The 21,856-nt window shown below is 49.3% G+C and overlaps 1 protein-coding gene across 1 annotated transcript in view; it reads left to right on the top strand.

The window, feature by feature from the left end:
* Nucleotides 1-21,856, top strand: part of Entrep2 (endosomal transmembrane epsin interactor 2) — a 102,618-nt gene that overhangs the window by 79,058 nt on the left and 1,704 nt on the right. The window contains exons 4-7 of the mRNA XM_051148680.1: nt 6,328-6,488; nt 7,255-7,390; nt 15,395-15,470; nt 20,648-20,878. Of these exons, the coding sequence (XP_051004637.1) occupies nt 6,328-6,488; nt 7,255-7,390; nt 15,395-15,470; nt 20,648-20,878 (604 nt within the window). The remainder of the gene's footprint in view (nt 1-6,327; nt 6,489-7,254; nt 7,391-15,394; nt 15,471-20,647; nt 20,879-21,856) is intronic.

Genomic DNA, 21,856 nt, shown 5'->3' with positions numbered 1-21,856 from the left:
CTACTAGAACTGCTGAGAGGATGGGTCCTATAATATAAAGAGATGGGTTTTTGGAAAACAGGGTGGCCATATGGAGTGTGGCTGGCCCAGGCTGGTTGTCGTGGCTGCACCTTACAAGAAGTGGGCCGGTCCAAGTTCTTGTGGGCACACCCAGTCAGGTGGAACCAGGATGTTTAGGGGGATGCCTTGAAATGTCTTTTCAGGCTTCTTCGTATTTCGTTGCATTTGGCTATTTAAGTAAAGGAACACTACATGATCACTGGAGGAAGCTAAATTCTATAGCAGTGCATAAGGAAACGTTACTGACCTTCCTCACCTGCCCATGGAGGAGACAGATGCCGAGGCTCTGCGGCGAGTCCTTCCGCTCATCCATTAGATCTAAGTGCTTATGCCCATGCTTATAAATAACGGCCTTTCCTCCTGTCCCCTCCCCCCAGCCTAGAGGATGTGAGGAGGTATTCCGTTGTAGTTTAGATTTGCACTTTTCCAGTGATTAATGATGTTACTCCTCTTTCGGTGCATTTAATGGCTACTTATAGATCTTCTGTAGAGAAATGGACCCGACTTTGCCCATTTTTAAAACTTAGTTGTCTCTTATTGCTGAGCCGTAGCATTCTTTGTATACTCTGGGTACGCGTCTCTCTTCAGATGCTCGGTGGGCGAGTAAGTTCTCCTGTCCAGATGATTAACTTTACACTTAATGGCATCTTTCAAATCACCACATTTTAGTTTGAATGAGCCCCCCGCCCCACTTGTGTGTCTCTTTTTTCCGTTCTGACTTTTGTTTTCGGTATCCTGTCTCCCTAGTGCCTAATCGAAAAAAAAAGGGAAATTATTCCTTCTGAGAGTTTTGTGGTCTTAGTCAATGTTTTAAGATCATCTTGAGTTGATTGGCATGTATATTGTGTGGAGGTCTAGTTTTGTGTGGTTCCTAGCGCCATTTGCTGACATGCAAATATAAACCACTGTGTTGGCTAGTGTCATGGGTGGCAGCCAGTTGACCATAGTGTGTGGACTTATCTGGGGGCCCTCAGTTCTATTTCATCAATCTTCCACAGAGGCTTGGTCACCATGATATTATAGGGACTTTGAAGAGAATCCTCAGCTTCATATATTCTCCAGCTGGTTGTAAAAACTCTGGTCTCCTGTATTTCCCTGTAAATTTCAGAGTCAGTTTGTCAACTTCTGAGAAGTAATCACACTGGGATCGTATTAAATCTGTGTGGCAGTTCTGCCATGCGCCACTCAACACAATCCCAGTATTATCTTCCCTTGGGTTGACATTTCAGTTCTGGCTGGATTTTTCATTTGTTGAACTCAGTGGTGTCTCATGTTACTTGCCAATCGTTCTTCTGTTATTTTCACTTGAGATTCTTAAATTAGGAGGTATTATCTAAGTATGTGTGTCTGTGTGTGAGTACGTCTGTGTTGGGGGTGGTGGTGTCTGTGTTGTGTGTTTGTGTATGTGTCTGTGTTTCTGTGTGTATATCTGTGTCTGTGTGTCAGGGGGAGTCTGTGTGTGTATCTGTGTGTGTCTCTATGTGTGTCTGTGTCTGTGGGTATGTCTGTGTGTGTGTCTGTGTGTGTCTATGTATGTGTGTATCTGTGTGTATGTATGTATGTATGTATGTATGCTTATATCTGTGTGTCTGTGTGGTACCCCCAGGTCTTGTACATGTTCGGCAAGTATCACACCACAGCCCCAGCTCTTCTAAGAACTGCTAATTCATGATGAGAGTGCTATGGAATAGCAGACCCTATGAGCTTGTATGTAGCTCCCTTTTGCCCACTCCTATAACCAACACTAAAAGCTGTTTTCAGAGAGAACTGTGGGGTACTCCTGAAGCGTGTGCCCAGCTCCTACTGCCATATTTAATCACCTTCCTAACCATCTCTCCACACAAGGGTACTAGATTGAGTCCCAAATATGTGCCATGGAGTGTGCCATGGAGCTACACACGCATCTATTTGCCCTGTGGCCTCTGTAGTTGATTTTATGAGCCACCAGGCACCTCTGTTGTTTGCTCATGGATGTAGGCAACTCAAGGCCATTACCACACCCAGGAGCTCAGCAGCACTGTTAGGACTGTAGAATCCTAAGTACCCACGTCGTCCTTATCATTTGAATGCATCCATGTTGGGGATAATTAGCAGCAGTTGGAGCTAGCATCATGCGCCCATGAGACAGCAAGTGTTATTCCTTTTGTCAGGGCTGCTAAAGCCCAGCGACTCTAACGCGTGCAGAAATAGCAACTGCTCGGTGATACAATTCCATTTATTGACACCGCTCTGTAGAGATGGTGTTTTACCTCCCAAGTGTCTCAGTGTCGTTTCTAGTTGTGTTTTTAAATGTAATCTCGTTCTCTTCCCCATTTCCCTCATCGCCACCTTAACCTCAGGAACATCCTCAGCTGCTACACGGCTTTGCTTGTCACAGTCCTCACCTCTGCCCACTTGAGTCATTAAGTAGAACCCCTTAGAAAGTGCAGGTGGGTGTGCACTTTGCACAGTCCTGTGAGCACAGAGCTGGAAGGTGTGTGGGACATTCAAGGTCATAACCCACCACCCCAGGAGCTCACCAGTCACCCAAAAAACCAGGATGCTGAAGGAAAGCTGGGGATAGCTTGTATGCCTGGGGTGGGGGGGAGCAGGGGCAGGGAAGGCAGTGCTGGGCAGGCTCCAGGCATATCCCACCACAAGACACCCAGACTTTTCCTGCCCAACCTTGCCCTTTCTGGGCAGCAGGTCAGACATGGAACAGGAGAGCTAGTAACCGTGGCAGAGGCTCTCATTTGAGCCTTCTGACACTGGTGAATGGGTCTATGACAGGATGACATTTCATATTATAATCCTGGTGGCAGCAGGAAAAAGGACTGTGACACTGATAGGTCAGTAAGGTGCCCCAAGTCACATGGGCCTCAGTGTCTGCGGATCAGACTCTAACTGATAGTCTGAGGTCTGTTAACCTTCTCAGGGTCTCCTCCACACAGCGGAAGCTAGATCGTGTGAGCTGAGCCATATTTCGGGCACTCTGTGTTGTAGGATGTGGAAAACTGCTCAGGGCCCAGGAACGGCAGCTTTTAGTGAACCTGCTTGTTCTTGGAAGTAGCCCCCTCTCCCATAACAGACAGGGCATAAGGTCTCAGGTGCACACTGCTACTGTCTGAATGACAAACCCTGGGTGGACATGTGAGCACTTCAGCCAGTCCCCACACACCGGTGTGCTGGTGTCTTCATGTGGTTTAGACAGAACCAGGCAGGACAGAAGAGATGGCTCAGAGCTCGTTTCCTATTCTCTTGAGGAGATGTGGAATCATGCTTTACACCTGAGCACGGAGGTGTAGAAATGAGGCCCCCAGAGCAGGGAGCCTGAGGTGGGGGGTTGGGGTGGTGGGAGTAGGATGTGGGCTAGTAGACAGGCCTTCTAGTGACGGACATTCTGCCTAGTCCTCACGGAGGCCTGGCGCGTTGCCAGGTGAAAAGGAGCTAAGTTGCTAGGAAGAGAAAACCAAGCATGTATGGTGTAAAGGATGGCTGAGCAGACCCTGCTCAGAGCGGGGGGGCGGGGGTGGGTGTTTGGCACTGGCCAGGAGGAAGCTGAAAACTGACTGAGATGCAGCGTGCAGAGCCTTCATGGTAAAAAGACTTTTCCGACAGCATGAGCTCATCTGGGCTGGGTTTAAAAATAGCTCCTGCACAAGATGGAGATGCATTCTAGAAGCAGAGCCGAGGCGGCTTGCTCCTGAGCTGCTCTGTTGGATGCTTCTGTAGGGGCAGGAGAGCAAGGACATCACAGCAGAGAGGTGCCCATCCATCCATCCATCAGCCCATGTTGGCTGAGTGTGTGCTGTGCCCCATTTAACAAAGAGCAGGGGATAAAATGCAGGCAACCTCACAGTCAGTGCACTCATTACTTTTCTGTTGCCGTGACTGAAGCACTGTGACCATGGCAATTTATAAAGGAGAGAGAGCATCCTGCTGGCCTTACAGTTCCAGAGGATCAGAGTACTGGACAGTAGAGTGAAGATATGGTGGCCGAAACAGTTGAAACAAGAGCTCACATCTCAAACCACAAGCAGGAGGCAGGAGGCAGAGAGGGGTAACTAGAAATGGGAGGAGTCTTTTGAAACCTCAAAGCCTGTCCCTTTTGGCATACTTAATCCAGGAAGGCCACACCTCCTGATCCTTCCCAAACAGTTCCACCCAAGTATTCAAATTTACATGGGGGCCATTCTTTTGCAAATGATCACAGTAGGGGACAGTTGGTTATTCAGATTTAGGAGGGTAAAGGAACACAGGGAGGTGTTGAGTTTTCCTGGGACCCAACCACCGGACTTAGAGTTGAGAAACAGTGGGGAAGGGAAGAGATTGCTGTAATTCTGGTCCTGAGGCAGCCTGTTAGACTCTCTAGCACCCCCTATGGGTAGGGCCTCAATGGAGCTGATTGGCCAGAGGGCCGCAGCCACAGCATCTCAGAGCAGAAGACAAAGCTGTAAGGAGGACCTGGTCCTCATTGGACACACACTGTTGGTGGAAAGAAGAGAATCGCATGAGACTGGCAGACTTCTTGCCAGGGAGGGTGACAAGCCTAGGAAAAGGCTCCATTTGCCAAGACTTTGGAAGTTTCTATAGAGGTGAGGCCAGCACAGCCCAGGAAAGGCAAAGTCATTCATTCACTGCCTTTTAGCCTTTGTCAGGCCTCTGGTGTTGGATGCTTTTGCATCTCATTAGTTTTGCTTGAGTCTACTATTATTGATTTCTCTCGTTTATGACAGAGACTACCTCAAAATAATAGTTCCTTATTAGACCTCAAGAACACTTGCCCTCCCCTTGCCACCTAGCTTGTGTGCAGCAAGCACAAGAATTAACAGCTTCTGAGGCAGAGGTAGTCACAGCCACCAATTTTCCCCCTCTGATTTCCAACAACTATAGAAACAGCAATGGGTCCAATTAGCTGGAAGACCAGGCAATGTGCTATGTCTTAGGAATGCTGATGGGGGCCATTTTTAATCAGATGTGTCCCCCACTCAGATGTAGCCATCGACCCAGGGCATGCTGATTTCATGGCATTTGACCATATTTTGAAGCCCAGACTCACCGTTGCTCAAACAGAAATTCTCCAGCTGCCTGGCCCCTGTCTGCACCAGCCCACCTTAACCCTGCCACCACAGGGTGCTCCCCACCAAAAGCCCCAACGTTGTCACTGGCTCCTGCATATCCCCAGAATTAAGACTTGACTCAGATCCCTCACTGTTTTGTACTTCTGAAACAGGTTGTTCACCGCTCACCTGTTTTGGAGCCTGACTGTTCTCCTATGGCCCCAGCCTTTGCTACCCCTCCAGTCCTTGAAGGCCCACTTCCATTTCATCTGCTTCCCGAACGGAGACCTGCCCCTGTCTCCACATGGATTGGAAGACTGTATTTGCCAAGGAAGCTGTTGTGCTTCGCTGTGTACAAGTGATTCTTGGTGTTTCTTTCTTTCCTCTTACGTCACTGACATGCTACGGGAAGGCTCAGAGCCTTAGTAGATGAAACAGTGTCTCAGGCATTTCTGTGGAACAGGTGACCCACTGGTAGGAGTGACCCTGGGGTGCAAAGAGAAACAAGTATTAGTCAATACTTCAGGTCCAGAGATCCAGGCAGGCAGCATTTGTTTTATTAAAGCGTGCGTTCCCCGTGATATTTTTTTAAGAAGTATCCAGTGTGCACAAGTGCCCCATAGAATGTTCTGGAGTTCATGGTGAATATTCTTCACCCTCGGAGCAATGTCCTACAAAGTGTGTGGATCTCCTGGATACTAGTATGTAAAGGGCCTGTAGTGAGCTGTAAGGAGGTGTGTGAGCCGTCCTGGGCGTGCAATGCAGGCCTGGAGGACTTTTCAGGGCTCTGGGAAAGCGCTTGTGTGGGGAGCACGTGCCAAGTGTCCTTCACGACAGGAATGTGCTGATTGAGCGTGCTGAGAGTCTAGCCTTTCCTCATAAAGTGCTGTTTTGATGCATGCATGGCAAGCATCCGTTAACTGCAATGTGTAAGCATTAAACAGGGCGGGGGGGGGGGAGGCGGGGGCGATCCCCAGGAAGAACTGTTTTAGAAACTTCCCAGGCAGCAGTTTTTAACCTTCCCCCGCCAAAATCAAAGGCATCCTGCACAGAGGGAGGCTTCCAAGGTGGGCCTCTCTGGGGTCCTCTGTGAAGTAAGTGTTCAGTGCTCATGGTTTGTCAGGTTAAACTAGGCATTTTACCGTGAAAAGTGAAGTGCCTGCAGTCAGCTCCATGAGCCGCCAGCCATACAAGATCCGGGATAACGCTGGTTCTTTGCGCTTTCCAGTTCTTCCCACAGAGGTCTCACTCTGCCAATGGCGCCTGCATGACTCCTCACGGGACCATCCTCCACCAGACCCTGGACTTTGATGAATTCATTGCCCCCCTCCCGCCTCCACCCTACTACCCTCCAGAATACACCTGTACACCCACAGCGGAGGCCCACAGGTACAGTCTTCCTCTCAACGTCTCGTGTCCCATGATTCGTGAGAAGCCACAGACAGGAAGCGTCTTTGGGAGGAGGAAGTTGCACTGGCAGGGGAGAGGGAGGTGTGGAGTGGGTCAGTGTAAGAGCCAGTGTGGAAGGACAGGAAATGAAGAAAGGAGCTGTGACCTAGAAATACAGCAACAGTAAGAAGTCTTTTCTTTTCTTTCTTTCTTTCTTTTTTTCTTTTCTTTTTTCTTTTCTTTTTTTTTTCTTTTTTTTGGTTCGTTGGGGTTTTGGCAGTGATAATGGCTTTGCTTTGTTTTGTTTTCATTTTGTTGTTGTAAGAGACAGGGCCCCACTGTACAGCCCAGGGCAGCTTTGATATTTGGCCTTAGCATTGTTAAGTCTTGTCTCTGTGTCCCAAGTATTAGAATTACAGGCAAGCATCACAAGGCCTGGCTTGAACAGAAGAGTTCTGGTGGCACCTTTGCAGTGTCGCCTAAACGATAGCACAGGCCAACAGTGAATTCTGTTGTGTTCTTACCCGTGAGTGACAGTCATCACAGAGCGTGGGACATTAATTAGACATTTCATTAGCTTTATCATTATTTTAATTGTGATAGGCAGAGCTGAAGTGCATAATAAAAATCCAGACATCTTTCCAGAAGAAAGACAAGAGTTAAACCTGCCCAGGGACTCAGGCTTGTCCTCCTCAACATGACAAGGGTTAGACAGAGAAATGTCATCCTCACGGGTGACCGTGTAATGGACTGTTCTGTTTTCTAGGGGCCTCCACCTGGACTTCGCTTCCTCTCCATTCAGTACCCTGTACGATGTCGCCATCAACAGCCCTGGCATGTTGTACCCAGCTGAACTGCCCCCACCATATGAGGCCGTGGTGGGTCAGACCCCTGCCAGCCAGGTGAGGCCCAACCCTGACAAGGCCAGTTCTTCTGCATGCCCTGTTCCCTGGCCTGCCCTCAAGAAGCTCTTCTCTCAGACAGCGCCGACTGCGTCAGGGACACCAGTGACTGACTGCCTGGGGATGAAGCCTCGGCGTGCAGCGTACACGTGAGGGTGGGCCTCAGATAGACTGTAGGATGCTGGTTCCAGCTTTGGCCTAGAATCAAGATATAAACTTGCCCTTTTAGTTACTCTACTTAATCCTGCAGCTGGACACACAGGCCAATGCAGATGTGTCTGAGGTCCATGCTGTCCAGTGAGTCTGGGGAAGGCATAGAAGGAAATGGGACAGCTTCTAACCTATGACCAGAGCAGGAGGAGCGGGGCTTGTGGACTGAGGACTCAGGGGACCAAGGCCTGTCCTAGCCATTGCTACAGGCATAGGAGTGGTAAGAGGCCAGTCAGCCCAAGGCCAGGGATGTGCCTCCACTGCCAGGCATCTAGGACTTTCTCTGAGCCCTGCATGCCAGGGCCTCCCGCTGCTTTATGGTTCCCAACCACTAACAGTCTGTAAAGCCTTGGTTTCCTCATCTGAAAAATGATGAGGAAAAAAAGAAATCACAGAAGCGTCAAGTGCATAGGATGGAAAGGAGTGGTGCTGATCGAATGTAAGACTGGGAGTATGGTAAATGCTGAATTCAGAAGAGGTCTCTGGGCCCAATTTGTAGCTTTTTGTTTATTTGTTTGTTTGGTTTGTTTTTTTTGAGACAGGGTCTCTCTGTGTAGTCTTGGCTGTCCTAGACTCATTTTGTAGACCAGGTTGGCCTCGAACTCACTGCAATCCACCTGCCTCTACCTCCCAAGTGCTGGGATTAAAGGCGTGCGCCACCATGGCCAGCTAATTTGTAGGATTTTTATCTTGGCCATTACTGCTGTTGTCTTTATTGAGTGTGAAATTTCTAGTCAGGCAGAGAGGCGAGGTCATAGGGCCGGGGAGGTCTTAAGTGGAAACTGTAAGGACTGAGGCAGAGGCGAGGACACACTCAGGTACACAGGTGGTATGTGCTAGAACTAGCCCCAAGCACAAGCCACAGAGTTGAATAACACTATGACATGTGGGATCTACAGGGCATCCCAGGTATGTCCAAACTCTGTCCTCTTTGGCCCTGCTAGCCCCTGGATGACAGCCCTAGAACAAGGCTCAGCCTCTTTGCCATGCCCTCAAGCTCTCATCCTGCACCTTGGGCATCCCAAGGACCTGCAGGGGTGAAGGAGAGTCAGCATGACTGAGTGTTCATCTCTCTCAGCCACTGAGAGGAGATGGGTCCCATGAAGGCACTTTGTGGATGGAGTGCTATCCATCCACTGTACTGGCTGGACCTCACAAGCCTCAAAGATAATCACAGCTATAAGGGTGGGTCACTTTCTGTAGGCTGAGTCAGGGGACAGGGAAAGGCGGCAAGGCATGTGTGCTCTGGGATCCGTGGAAAGCATGGATGGCGCGATCAGGGTGTTGGCATCACAGGAAAAAGAAACATGTATCCCAGGGATTCGCCCTCAGTATTGGGCCAGCTTGGTGAATGTCACGTGCCCTGACACAACCAGAAGACCCTTGAGTGGTGCCTTTGTGTCCATTCCAGCCCCCAAATGCCCCAAGTGGCTCAGTGGTTGCAGGTGGCAGCTCCAGACCTGGGATCTTGGCTTCTTTTTGTGTACATGGTAAAAAAAAAAAAAAAAAAAAGTCACTGTAGGAACTTCCTGAGAGAAATGGGTAGTTAGTGGCCAGGGAAAGTGAGGCCCTGCAAGTCTCTCAGCTCCAACAGCCATTTCCTAGACGTTCTAAGACGGCCAGGAACCTCTGGCTTAGCAGTGAGGTTGATGTTTCTGTTTATGGTTTAAGAAAAAAAATAGCAGTGAAGACGTTGGCTGTGTTGGCAGGCTTTAGCTCTTAGAGGCTCCAAACTTGTGTTTGGGCATCCAGAGAGGATCCGAATCTCAGATTTGGTGCTGTGAAGAAATGTGCCATGGATTGTAGATGCCAGTGGGTACCCCAGTCCATCCAGACCTTGTCAATCAAATCCCCAATGCTGGGGCCAGTGGGCCAGGATTTCCAAGTCAGTGGGTGGGTAGGGAAGGAGGATGAATGAGGAATTCGCACCCCTAACAGCTCCCAGCTCCTGCTATTGTTGGGGCTCACTTTGAGCACTAGGGTAGATCTCTGTGACAGAGGTGTGTGGTGAAGAGACGAGAACTTGATGGGTCTCAGAGAAAAATGTGGCACAGAGCCTAGAAGGGGGAAAACATGTGGGAACCAATCCCACATGGCAGAGCCCAAGAGTTCCTCCATGGATGGCACACGATAGGATGTTAAGAGGCTGATGACAGGATGCGAAATGGGCAGGGCCATCCTGGGAAGTAGGAACCTAGGAGCCACGCTATTGTAGAATTCTAGTTTCCTGCTAGGGAGCCACTTCTTGGCTTTCCTTTGTGAGGGCTGGGTGGATGGATCATGATTCCGCGGACAGTGTCAAGGCTGGGACCAAAGCCTTTGCTTCCCAACGAGAGATCTTCTTTCCAGGAGCCTCATGCTGGCCTTGCGAGGCCCCTGAGTGCAGGTGTGGGACGTAGCTTCAGACTTTGAGTGTGACATTTAGTGCCCACACCCCACGCTGTACACTGGAAGGATATTGATTCATGTTTTATCACCAATTTTCTCTTCCCCCGAAGAACACACTATACCTCAGGCTAATATATGGTTCTGGGATCAATATGACACTGTTCTCTCAGGCCACTGAAAATGCTCCCTCTGGGATTTCTCTCTGAGAACTTGGGTAAGAAGGACGGCAGGTCAAAGCTGTGCCATGTTAGCTTAAATTAGCTCAGAAACCTGCCGCCTGCAGGCACTGGTACCAACCCAGTCTGCCGCAGAACAGGCCAGGTAAGTATGTAACTTGTCCGATGGCCCCTCTCCGGGCCACCTGTGTAGAAGGAACACATCTGGTTATTAAGGGCCTGCAGCCTTCAGGCCAATTTCCTTTGATCCTCAGAGCACGTTTCAATTCCACAGAAATCTCTGGGAGTCCAGAAGTGAGTGAAAACCATTACCATCCCCAGAGGGAAGGCTGTGCCAGCCACCTGCCCCCTCCTGCAGGGTGGGGCCATCTTCCTTGACTAAACACTAAGAACCTGCCCCCTGCGGCATGAGCGTTTTCCCTGGGTCAGGGGGGCGAGTTAATTCGTTGTCCTCGCAGGACAAAAGGGGGTACAGATTGCCTACCAGCACTGGTTAGGGTAAAGCAAACAAGGTAGAGCAGCCTGAGTAAAGCGGCAACACGCAGACACTAGGAAGAAGGAGATAGCAGCCATTGGGAAGATTTTTTTTTTTTTTCTGATACAAGGCCATTCTATGTTGTCCTGGCTGGCCTTGAACTCCTGGCCCCAAAGGAGCTTTCCTCTTCAGACTCCAGACTATCTGAGAGGCCGCATGTGCACCTGAGAGGACGTTTTTAGCCCTTTCCTCGAGGATGCTCTTTCTGACCTGTCCCCTTCCTTGATCAGCACACAGTCCCTTCTGGCTTAGGTATGGCTGTGTTCTCCCATAGCTCCAGGCTGTGCTCCCCAGCGAGGTCCCAGAGGCCTTCTCACTCAACGTTTCTGACTAGACACAAACTTACTGTTCCAAGGGCCACTTGCAGCTGTGCTTCACAGCCACAGGGTATAAAACCAGGAACCTACTGCCTCCTGGGATGAACAATTCATGTGATGACAGCACAGGCTCAGTTCACCTTCTCTGGGCCCTTAGGCCCAGAGATTGCACCTGGCCATTGGGGTAGGGCCGAGGCACATGGGACCTGGCCATTGGGGTAGGGCCGAGGCACATGGGACCTGGCCATTGGGGTAGGGCCGAGGCACATGGGACCTGGCCATTGGGGTAGGGCCGAGGCACATGGGACCCGGCCATCAGGGTAGGGCAGAGGCACATGGGAAATAAGGAAGGTAGCCCAAGTGGAGAACGCAGCATGCGGAGGTGGAGTGGGGATGGGCAACGCCTACTGCAGAGCTCCGGGTACCTGAGGTCAGCAAAATAGCCTCAGGGTGGAAGTGAGTTTGACAATTCAGTGTTTAGGTTGACCTGACCCAGAGAGACTTGAGGAATTCAGACTGGGTAGAAGTATAGCTAGGAAGAGAAGCCTAGCATGATACTAGAAGTTACAAGAAAGAACGTGGGCAGATATGGTATCACCAGCTCTGAGCTCTTTAAATTACATAGTCTAAGGAAATGGCCTCAATGTTAAAAAAAAAAAAACTGGCAAGTGAAGTGTTTCAAAGATGACCTTGAGTATATAAAACCCCCATTCTCCATGGCAGCTGATAATTGCCCCCTAAGCAGTGGTTTTTCACAAATCTGTTACTAAACGGCGAAGAAGCACATCCCAGAAATGGCGCAGAGTCCCCATGTAGGGCTTACCACAGCTGAGCTGCCAGAATGCCGGTCCACCTCTCGGGCTCCGATGACTGGTCCACCTGGCATCTCAGAACTAGCAGGTCCCAGGTTCGGTCTCTTTCTTAGTTTGTTTCTCCGCCGCATAAAACATCATGGCCAGGCCAGCTGATAGACGGAGGGCTTCTGTGGCACACAGTTCCCGGTGGATGGCAGGGACGCAGCAGGCAAGGCAGCTGAAGTAGCAAGCCCAGAGCTCTTGTCTTGAACTGTGAGCACAGAGACAGAGAGAGCTAGAAGTAGTGTGGTGCTTACTCTCCAAAGCCCACCCCCAGTGACACACTTCTCCTTCCCCACACAGTGCCACCAGCTGGAGGCAAGTATGTATGTGCCCAAGACTATGGCAGCATTTCTCATTAACATTGCTACAGTCTCACTCACATGCCTCCCTGGGGAAGTTATGTAGGGAGCTTGTCTCTCACACTCCTCATACTTTCACGGACCCTGTTACTAGTCTTTATGGAGGAACTCAAACCTCAGCTTAGATTCTATACCACAGATGTCCTCCTCACCCGCCACAGATGGCCTACTCTCCACAGAAGTCCTCCCTCCCTATAGAAGTCCTTCCTCCCCGCAGAAGTCCTTCCTCCCCACAGAAGTCCTTCCTCCTACAGACGTCCTCCCTCCCCACAGACATCCTACCCCCACAGGTATCCTCCCCCCACAGATACCCTCCCTCCCACAGACATCCTCCCCCACACAGACATCCTCCCTCCCCACAGACATCCTCCCTCCCCACAGACATCCTCCCTCCCCACAGATATCCTCCCCCCACAGGTATCCTCCCCCACAGATACCCTCCCTCCCACAGACATCCTTCCTCCCCACAGACATCCTCCCTCCCCACAGACATCCTCCCTCCCCACAGACATCCTCCCTCCCTACAAAGGTCCCTCCCTCTCAACCCTCTTTACTGCCTCTGCTGTGCTGCAGAACCAAATGGCCACTTTCCCCATTGCTTTGTGCAGTGAGGTGGCCTCTGCCATCAGATTCAAATTAAATCCCTAACACCCTACTCAGAAGTGAATGAAGCATTCCCAGGAATGAAATGGTCTCTTTTCCAAACCACATTTCCTGGTGCCTGAATACTGGACCCAGAAGGAAGTGAGTGATACCCTGCAGAATATGAAGCAAATCTAATTTCCTCTTGACCTTGTCCCTCTGTGGATTTTATTTCTCTTGTTTTATTTATATTTCTTTATTGCCAAAGCTTTCTTTCTCAGGCAGCAGGTTTCTAAGTTACTTTTTTTACTTTTCCCTCCTCCTTCTCCCCCTCTCTTCATATATATGTATATATATGCATATATATATATATATATATATATATATATATATATATGAGATTAGATATGGGAAGAGAGTTCTAGAATGAAATAGCCCTTTAGGCAGCTTTGTTGTTGTTGTTGTTGTTGTTTAGTGGAAAAGTCTTAGCAGACATAGTGACTACAGTGGGGGCGGGGGAAAGTGTGTGTGTAGATGCTGATGATGGTGAAATTTTTCTCTCCCTCAGACCCCTTCCCATCAGGACTAGAGGAGCTCAGGAAGAAGAATAGCTGCCCCAGATCTTATCAGTGGGTGAGAGGCAGCATGAGGTGACTCTCCTACCCGGCCAGAGCTAGATTTTCAGCTCTCCTCAGCACCCCACTTCACCATCACTGCAAGAGGGAGCAGCTTACAGCCTTTGTGTTGGTGTCACAGCTGGAGCCACCTGCCCTAACTCCAGCACAGTTTGCAGAGCAGAGATGAGGAATATCAGCTATCTGATTGAAGCAGGCAGGTGGGCGGGCGGGTGAGGCAGGAGACAGGAGTGTAATTACCTGAGCTGGAAGCGGACCTAGCTGCAGGGGCTTGCCTCACCTTCCCAGGTCTCCTTGAGAGCTCATTACTTGCCAGTGTGTCCCCAAAGCCATTCCGAAATCACACAGGAAGTCAGAAATTGTTTTCAGGGCTGGCAAAGGGGTAGTGAGGACGGGGTATTTTCAAGCCCAGGGCCTGTGCCAGATGCCTGAAGCCCAGTTGGAAGAGTTATGCCTATTGGGGTAAATTGCAGCACGCACAGCACAGGCAAGGTTAGATGGGGCTGGAGGCCAGGGAGCTCGGCCTCCTGCATCCTGTTTTCTCAGGTCTCCGCAGGTCAGAGTCACTCCAAGAGGAGTTTGCATGAGCTAAACTTGAGTGCACACTCCACCAAGTCAGGGTGGCTCTTAAGGTGATGTCATCACTGTCACCCTGTGGGTTGCCACTGGGGCTGGCACCCCACCCTGTGAGCACCAGGACACTGACCCAAAGCTCAGGGGGGAGAGCAGTCTCAGAGCTTCCTCTAATCCCATCTGTAAGGGGACAAAAGGAAGAAGAGGTAGAGGCAGAGGCAGGTCAAGGAGAGGCTGCAAGCTCACTTGGGACACATTCGTTTATCCAGTGTTCATTGTGTGCCCTAGCTGTGCTGGTGTATAAGCCAGGTCTCACGGACATTTGTCCCATGCTTTTATTGTTCCTGAAGCCACAAGGAGAGAGCAAGTGAAGGAAGGTAGTTGGAAGGGGGTTGGGGGCTGGCTGTCCCATGTCCCACCATGACAATGAAGAATCTTCTGTGGCTTTTTGTCTTAGTTAGGGTTTCTATTGCTGTGATGAAACACCATAGGCAAAAACAAAAGAAGTCAGGACAGAAACTCAAGCAGGGTAGGAACCTGGAGGCAGGAGCTGATGCAGAGACCACAAGGGATGCTGCTTACTGGCTTGTTCCTCATGGTTTGCTCAGCCTGCTTTCTTATAGAATCCAGGACCACCAACCCAGGGACGGTACTGCCAACAACTGCGTCCTCCCCCCTCAATTTAATAAAAAAATGATCTACAGGCTTGCCTACAGCCCAATCTTATGGATGTATTTTCTCAGTCCGGTTCCCTCCTCTCAGATGACTTTAGCCCATGTCAAGTTGACATAAAATTATCCTGCATACTTGTCTTGGTTCCGTATTGTGCCCTGGTGGAAGGTGAATAGATTCGGAGTATCCCAGGCCCCTGGAAAGTGCTCTAAGTGCAGGAAGCCAGAGAAATGGGCTTCGATCTTAGCAATGATGGCTTGAACTCTCAATTCTCACATCCCACCCCATAAATTTAGGTGAAAAGAGAAGAATCTATGTATGTTTCAAATCCTTCTCTCCAGATAAGTCTTGAACCCAACCCAACCAGCACAGTTTGTCCTCAAGGGATTTGTTCTGGGATGCTCCCCTACTCACCCAGATACCAAAATCTATAAATGCTCAGGTCCCTTACATAAACCTGGGTACCATTTGCACAGAATCTGCATGCGTCCTCCCCTGTACTTTAAGCTTAACCAAATACATCCCCATGAGCTCAGCATAGTACAGACCCCTGGTTGACCCTTTGGAACTTTCTGGGAAGTTTTACCCTGCTCATTTGGAATCTGTGTTGGTTGAATCAAAGGGATTTGAGGGCCCAGGGGACTGGCTGTGTTGCTGTGTTCTCGGGAACAAGAGTGATGCTTTGTGTTTTTTGTTATAGGTTGCAAGTGTCGATCACCAGGTGGCTGACTCCAGTTCTGGGGACCCAAACACTGCTGCGGACTTCAGCACACCAGGTATTCACATCTCCCTAGGTCTGAGGCCCTGCTTCTGTGTTTTCCAGGGTTGTATCTTTTCTGCTGTTTCTTTTCTCCCCCTCCTCCTATTCTGTCCTCTCTATCTTTGATGTCTTAGCATGCTGCTCCAGCCACAGCATTCTGCACTAACCTGGGAGAGCTTACACTTCCTCGGGGCTGCATTTTGCCACCTTGTCCCTTGATGTCCTTTCTCCTTCACTTGAGGATGTGAATTTGGAGAAAAATGAGGTCCACACTTTCAGAGACAAAAAGGAATATTTAGACCATCTCTGGCTCTCAATGATTTGACTCAGGCTTTTTTTTTTTTTTTTTTTAACCTTATGGTGGGTAGAAAACTGATATGCTATTCAGTAGAAACTGCTCTCAACTCTAAGATTTTATATTTTCAGTAAAGTCCATGACTTACCAGTACAGTCCTAGGAAAGAGACTTTGCATTAGACAGCTGTGCTCAACTGTAGGCCGTTGTGTGTGTTCTAAGCATGTTGAGGGCAGGTGAGGCTGAGCTGTGATACTCTCCCAATGCCACACTGTTTGTGAAGCAGTCTTTGAATGGGCTGAAAAATCTGGAGGAACCTCGTCCCCACATTTTTCTTTCTTTCTTTCCTTTTTTTTTTTTTTTTAAGATTTATTTATTTATTTATAGTGCTCTGCCTGCATGTACACCTGCAGCCCAGAAGAGGGCATCAGATTATCTTATAGAAGGTTGTGAGCCACCATGTGGTTTCTGGGAATTGAATTCAGGACCACTGGAAGAGCAGTCAGTGCCCTTAACCTCTGAGCTATCTCTCCAGCCCCCCCCCCCCCCACATTTTTCTTTAATGCAAGTCCTGGGGCCTGTGCTTTTCCATATGCATTTCAGAATGAGTCCTCTCTACCGTTAAACACCATTGCTGGGATTCCGTAAGAACCACATTAAACCCACAGAACAATCTGGAGCTACTCTGCTCGCCTACACTGTGCATTCCAATCCAGGAACTCAGTCCCTTTTCCCAGAACTACTTCTAGGGTGTTTTTCTTGTTTGTTTGTTTGTTTGTTTGTTTTACTTCCACTTGATAGTGTTTAGTCTCTAGATACTTACTGTCCACCCGTTGTTAGTTACACGGTCATCCCTTGGCATCTCTAGGGGACAGGTTTCAGGACCTTTGTCACATGTCAAAACCCAAAGAGACAAGATTTGCGCCCCTTGCAGATGACGAAATACTTCCATGTAACACAAGCATGTCCTCCAGTCTACCTTAAGTTATCCCTAGAGTACCTATCAGTGTTTTGTAAATGGTTCTACAGTGTGGTTTGGGGGACGACAAATGAAGAATATATGTGGTTAGCATAGGCGCAAACGTTTTCAAGTTGAATAGACAGACACAGACCACATGCACAGGGAGGGTCAGCTGCCTGCCTGGGGATTCCGTTCTCTTTGCTCGGGATCAGTGTTGCATTTGGGATGTCCAGGTCCCTGTGGTCATTAGTATTGGATGTGACAGACCATGCGATAGGAGGTGATGCACTCCTCTGTTGATCTTGTCCCTTGTTGCGGTGCTCAACTCGCTCTTTAGTTTTACAATTCTTCATAGATTCTAGTTCCTTTTAAACTGTCATGAACAAGGACAGCAATGACATAGTGATGAGAATTAGACATTGGCAAGATCGCAGAGAAGCCACCACCCAGATTGTTGGCTGGCGTCTTACAAAGCATCCTGCCAGTTTAGGCCTCTTTATCTACAATCCATGTTTACATTATTAGATGATGTAACCTCCACTTCTGGAAATGCCCTAGAGTCCAACACACAGAAAAGAACTCTCCAAAATGAAGATGTTTGCATTCTTCTTAATACTGAAAACCTGGGGGAACAGAGAAGCCCTTTAATGTCATAAAGACTATGTGCCACGCGCTAGATACATTATTCTACGTTAATTAAGAAAAATTGGTGGGTTTTCAGATGAAAAATTGGAAGTCCATTAGGACCATAACTGTCATAAAAAGAGGCATGCAACGTTACCCTGGTGACAGCAAGCAAAAACAGTCCCCAGTCTTGGGCCGCGAGCTTTTTCAGTAGCTGCTGTAATTTCATGTTTCCAGTAATTATATATATATATATTCAGAGCGAAGTCATGCTTGCCTATCTATGACTTGATTGTGTTAGCACTGATGGTAAGAAAATTGGATTGAGAGGAGTTGGGAGACATGCATCGAAGCTATTTAAAATATGGCTTTTGGTGTTGGTCTAGAGAGATGGCTCAGAAGTGAAGGGCGCACACACTGTTCTTGCAGAGGACCCAGTCTCAATTCCCAGCACCCATATCAGGCAGCGTGTACCCACCACTCCAGCTCCGGAGGGATCCGATACCTCTGGTATCTGCAGGTACCTATATTCAAATGCACACACACACACACACACACACATACACACACACACATACACACACTTAAAAATTTCCCCAAAAGGTGAATACACACACACACACACACACACACACACACACACACACACACACACACACACACATATTTTGGAGCAGCACTAGCATTTGATGCAGGGCTTTGTCTAGGCAAGCACCCTGTGATGATCTACACCCTCAGTGTTCTCTTTACTTCTCATTTCAAGACAAGGTTGCACTAAGTTGCCTAGAATGGCTGGAAAAATACTCTGTAGTCCAGACAGGCCCTGAACATGTAGTGTTCCTGCCTCAAGCCTCTTGTACAGCAGGGATCACAGGCCAACCCCACACAGCTCAGCTTATCCAAGGTGGTTTGGGTATACCACTGAGCAGTGCTCGAGAGAATGGCTAGCAGAGATTGGTTGCGACTAATAAATGCAGTTTCTGTCTTTGAAGTTTTCCGATATGATAAATTATTGCTTTTTTAAAATACAATCTCTTCATCTCTGAACATTTGTCAAATTATGTCCAGTAATAAATTCCTGGAAGCAATTGCTAAGTTCAAGGGAACATTATTTTAAGTGTTATTAGAGTGGTCAAATTGCATTATAAAAAAGGTGCACCAACTGGTGAGACCCAGCACACCTTCTCTTCCCATGAGGTCTCTCGCCCTCCCAAGGGAATAACCACTCCCCAGCCTCGGCTTTGGGCAACTTTTTACAGGTATGTTGCCCACATGTATGTCTGGATTTGATTCATTCCTTTCACTTGAAGTGTTTTCTTTTTTAGAAGATATTTTGAGAGCAGATTCATGAGAAATAGTGCTTATTAAATCAAGTCATGAGCCGGGTGCGGTGGCTCACTCAGAGAGGCAGAGATAGGCGGATCGCTGTGAGTTCGAGCCCAGCCTGGTCAACAAAGTGAGGCTAGGACAGCCAAGGCTACACAGAGAGACCCTGTCTCAAAAAAAAAAAAAAAAAAAAAAAAAAAACAAGTCATGAGAAAATGGGTAAGGCCAAGACCTTCCTACGCATGGCGGGGACTCTCAGTCTCTGCTTTGCTTCCGCTCTGATAGCACCATGTTCCTTATGCAAGCACACAACTTTTTTAAAAAATTATTTTTCTCATACAACACATCCCAACCACAGCTTCCCTTCCTTCCTCCCAGGACCCTCCCCTGCCCCCCAAATCACCCCCACCTCACCCCTGTATTCTCCCAGAAAAAATGCAGGCCTCCCAGTGACATCAACCTCCACAGAACAGAACACAAGAGACGACAGGACTAGGCACAAACCCTCACAGCAAAGCTGGGCGAGGCAGCCCCCAGTAAGAGGAAAAGGGTCCCATGAGTTGACAAGAGACCCAGAGAAATCCTCACTCCCACTGTCAAAAGTCCCCCCAAAACACCAAGCCAACAACCACAACACATATGCAGAGGACCTAGACCCGTGCAGGCTCGGTGAACCCCACGAACCCTGCTCAGCTGATTCCATGGGCCAAAGCTGACTACATTCAGTTGTCAGTTTCCTTTCTTCCCTTTGCAGTTTCTACCATAATCATGAAGTTTCTGCCCCAAGCTGCAGATATACTGTTGTGGGTTTTTTTTTCTGTTAATTTTATACCCTCAAAAGAGAAGGGTTAATTATCCCGAAGATTCGGGTGAGTGTTTGTGTATATGATGTATGTGGTACCCACTTATGTTTTTCAGACAGGTTACTAACTGTCTCCAACTATTTATATAGGGGGTAGCCCTACTTCTTGGCAGCTCAGACACTCCTCCCTTCCCTGGGCTGCCTCAAGAGTAGCCAGTGAGTACTGAGTGGCAGGTGGTTCCAAAGTCCTGGCCTAGGGCAGGCTCATGGACACAGGGACACATGGAGCCCTGATTGGGCCGTGTGCAAAAAAGAAGGAAGGAGCAAAGCTTCATGCTTCCCGCCACTGATGGCGTTCAGGTTGCTGTGGTGGACCAAGTGCACTTCAGGCAGGCCATCACGTTGCAGTATCTGCTCCTACGTGGAGTCACTGAGCTGCTGCTAATTCCAGGAGTATCTACACACTAAATAGCCTCTAATGCAACCCACAGGCTTCTGGCCTCTGCATGGGAAAGAGGCACAGACCTGACCAGCTTCGCTGGTCCACGGTGGTGCTGCTCACAATCTAGCGATCATCTCAGTCCATCTGAGACTTGAATGGCAAGGCTACTCGACATCCTGCCACCCCACCCCCGACTTCCCTGTGTTCCGAATCAGAGCTCATCACCCAAGCTACACCCTGCAACTCTGGGTTCATTTCTGACTTGTTCCCGGGTGAGGTTGATGCTGCTGCCCAAGGCCTACTCTGGGAACCAAGGCAAGCATCATCACATGGGCCATGTCTGTCCCACATATCTGACCTAGGGACTGCATTCCAGGTACCGGGTCACACTTCCTGCCTGTCCTGGTGCGTGTTCTTTCCTATCGGAGTCCTGATCAACAAGCCATTGGTGATCAGAGCACATGAGAGCTGACTTCAGTGTCTCTGGAAGTGGGAGGGGCCTGATCTTGGCACCGCCCCCCTCTTCCTGTAGTAATCTCTGGGAGGTCATCTGCATCCTCCCCCTCCCCCCACCCCGTGCTTTCTCTCTGTGTAGCACTTCTTGATGACCTGCCTCAGTATTTTGTCTGCTTCTAACTGTAGAGTTTGTATGTAGGTTGGGTTTGGAGGGCAGGCAGCTGCCCGGTTCTGCATCCGGGTGCCTTCGTAGTCACTTATGCTAATACAGTGTTCCTTCTCTTGCAGTGCCCGCCAGCAGCACAAGTCTCCCAACATCAGAGGGTGCTACCTCACTGGGTCCAAGCCACCCATCTCCTGATGGCACTTTAGACACCCCACCACCCCTCCTGCCTGCTCCAGTCTCTCACCACATGTCTCCAGAGGCAACAAGCTTGAGCACCACACAGGCACAACCAAGCCCAGGGCGTGTGGCCCGCTCAGCCAGTGACCCCACCTCCTGCACGTCCAGTAAAGCAGGTATGGTTCACTTGTATCCTCAGGGCGTACCCAACTTGTAGGGCAAGTGACCTCTGACGGGAGAGGCCCAGCCCTTGGATCCTCACAAGTGTCATCTGCGTGTTTGAGGACCCTGAGATGGGAGCATCAGGCCCTTGCTGTGTTCTTTACGGAGGTGTCATTTTGGTGAGGGAGGAAGGAGTCAAGAACTTAGGATAATGAGATCCCGTTAGGGGACCAGCAGCTCTGACATGAACATGAGCACCGAACTACATGCATGAACCAAGGTCCAGGTCAGAGTAGGTGACTCACAGGTGATGACTGTGCAGGTGGTCTGTCTTCCACCCTGAGTGTGTTCAGGCAGCACTTGGCCACCAGCTGTTTTGATTTCCCTGTGTGACTACAAATGAGCACTGCCCAGGACTACAGCATCCCGGTGGCCAGGTGCCCAGGGATGCATATACCGCATCGGCTTCCTTGGGGGTCCTGTGTACCCGAGGCTGGAGAGTGTACTCATGACCCTTGGTATGATAGGGGAGTAATTCCAACCAACAATTACTGGCTAATGGCCTTTGACTTTGACCAAGTCAGAATAGGAACCTTTTCTGATGTGATTTGAAAGAACCCTACAGAGGATACAGGGATGCCCGCACCAGCCTCCCTAAGCAGTCTGTGTCTGACCATGCCAAGCAAGAATGGAGTCTTTGGAAGGAGCCAGGAGAGTGACAGGTGCCAGATATCTGGAAGCTCCTTCCTGGATGAAACATAAGATTTTGCACCTGTAGATTTTGGGTACCACAACCCACGCCCCTTGCACCTCCCATGGAAAAGGGTTGGTCCGAATCTGGGATGCTCTCTCTGCTGCTTTCCTTGGAGCCATGCAGACTTCTCTTCCACCCCAAGGGCAGAGTGAGGGCTTCTGTATCCACCCCTCCTCATGGAGCTTTGCGAAAGGACATGATCGCAGGGGATTGGATCCCTTCTTTGGCCTTCTGATAG

The sequence above is a fragment of the Acomys russatus genome, chromosome 7 (assembly GCF_903995435.1).
Source record: "Acomys russatus chromosome 7, mAcoRus1.1, whole genome shotgun sequence".
Classification (NCBI taxonomy): Eukaryota; Metazoa; Chordata; class Mammalia; order Rodentia; family Muridae; genus Acomys; species Acomys russatus.
The sequence above is the reverse complement of the archived record's forward strand: the minus strand, read 5'-3'. Positions and strand labels throughout refer to the sequence as shown.